At 48.1% G+C, this 2,221-nt stretch overlaps 1 protein-coding gene across 1 annotated transcript; it reads left to right on the plus strand.

Annotated features, from left to right (window-relative positions):
• The first annotated feature begins 272 nt into the window (after window positions 1–272).
• On the plus strand, window positions 273–1,811 carry LOC142840408 (germ cell-less protein-like 1). Its single transcript, XM_075956941.1, has one exon. The coding sequence runs from the start codon at window positions 273–275 to the stop codon at window positions 1,809–1,811; it is 1,539 nt and encodes a 512-aa protein (XP_075813056.1).
• Window positions 1,812–2,221: the final 410 nt, after the last annotated feature.

Below are 2,221 nucleotides of genomic sequence, written 5' to 3' on the forward strand. Positions count from 1 at the left end.
AAGTCTGTCTAAAAAGGTATGTCTGTGAGACTGGCCCAAGAACAGAAAGTTTTGGACGGAAGTGCAATGTGTGGTCCTCCAAGGTAGGGGGCGCAAGTCTCCAAATGACTTGATAGTATTGCTTGCTGAGTGGCTCATCTTGGCGGCCATTTTGATGTTTCCGCTGTTCAGTCGCGTGCTGTTCAGCCGCGTGTTCGGCTGCCTTTTGGCTTGAGGTATCGTTTTTTGGCCTCTACGTCTGACGAGGAAGTTTTGACCCTTCAGACGAAGCCATGGGTGCTGTAAAGAGTATATTTTCATTCAGAGGAAATCGTCCCGCAGAAGAACCTCAGGCTGCTGGAGATGGCGAGGCTGCTGAAGCGCAAGCGGCCGCTGCCCAGGAAGAGCAGGGAGGTGAAGCGGGTGAGACGTCAGGAGTTGGCGCCAGTCAGGTAGGCCGCAAGCGGAAGGCCGGTCCAGAAGGACACCTGGCAAAAGTCCCCCGGAAAAAAATGGCCCAGACTAAGTCCAGAGCCATTTTTGAGTCACTTTTCCTGAGGGGTGAGAACAGTGACATAAGGATCCGTGCATTTGAGGAGGAGTGGTGCTTGCACCGCGTCTACCTATGCCGGTCTGGGTACTTTGCTAGCATGTTCAGTGGCGCCTGGCTAGAGACAAACATGGATATAGTAGAGATGCAGATGCCTGACAAGAATATTGATTGTGAGTCTTTCTATGAGACTTTGGGCTACTTATACAGTAGTAACATAGCAATTCCTCCCAACCGAGTCATCGCCTTCTTGGCCACAGCCAGTATGCTGCAGTTGGATGAGTTAATTGTGCAGTGTGAGGAGATAATGAAGGTCTCAGTCAGTGTCGAGACTGTGTGTAGCTTTTACTACAATGCTGAGAATTACGGACTTGTGGACATCAGATACATTTGCCACCAGTGGTTCTTAGACAACCTGATGATCCGGCAAAACAGCGACCTATTGCGAGGTGTCGGTCTGGATCTCATGAAAGAGCTCATTGCTTCTTCAGATCTCTTGGTGATTGGTGTGGAGATAGATGTATACACTACACTGAAAAAGTGGATGTTCCTGCACCTGGAACCCACATGGTCAGGATCCCAAGGAGCACTGTTGGCTGCAGCTGACTTGTACTTTGAAGAGTACAAAACCAATTCAAATGGTACCCCTTTTCTGGAAACTGATCAGGGGAGAGCCTTTGGGCCAGTGTTCCAGCAACTAAGGCTCGCTTACATCATCTGTGACCTGCCTTCAGCACGTATTATTGAACAAGATGCACTGATCCCTGCAACATGGCTGACCCCAGTATACAAAGAGCAATGGCTAATGCTTATTCAGGCAGAGCAGTCTAGGGAACTTGGGCCAGCAGAGGTCTACATGTGTGAAATCCGTGGAAACAGCATGCGGTGTGGAGGGCAACTTCATGCGGATGAGCCGTGCAGCTGGACCTGGTCTGGCTTCAACTTTGGCTGGGACTTGGTGGTGTGCTACACCAACAGGCGCGTTGTATTCCGGCGCAGTGCACTGAACAAATCCTGTGGCCTCAGTGTCAGCTTACTCTGGCAGAGAAGAGTTGTCTTTCGTCTGCGTGTGATCTCATTTGATGGGTCTGGAAACGCTGTTTTAAGGAAGGACACTGGCTATCAAGTTCTTTGCCTGAGAAGGCATCAAGAATTAGAAGTGATCGACCTAGAAGACCAAGAGCTAACTTTCCCCATGTATGTGGCATGTAACTTCCTGTACATTCCTGAAGAGGGTGGCCCTAGCCATTATGGGGAGTCAAGCAGAAGTCCAAGAAAATGAGAAGCTACTCCATCAGCTCAAGGGTTGGCAACATCCTGAAGATTCCATCTGCCTCAGTGACACTAACCAGACTTGATCATCACTGATGATTCACTTTGCGTTTCTGTTGAAGAAAGCCCAGAAAGTTTGAGAATATCTTGGAATTAAGAAAAGTTCCTCCGGACTACCAAAACATAACAGGACAGTTACTGCGGCAGCTTATCCTGGATTGCCACCTATCAATATCTTCCTAATTTCGGAGAATGCTGGGAAGATGATGGAGTGAGCCTACCTGACCTGCTTCTTGGTGAAACATTTTAAAAATGCATTTCTTTTAGTTCGGTTAATTAATGTTGAAAGGAATATTTTCATTTCTCTTTCAGTTATATTGAGAACTGACTCTCCTACTCCCAGTTGAGCTCTTTTCTTCC

Source organism: Microtus pennsylvanicus, chromosome X, assembly GCF_037038515.1.
Source record: "Microtus pennsylvanicus isolate mMicPen1 chromosome X, mMicPen1.hap1, whole genome shotgun sequence".
NCBI classification, from domain to species: Eukaryota; Metazoa; Chordata; class Mammalia; order Rodentia; family Cricetidae; genus Microtus; species Microtus pennsylvanicus.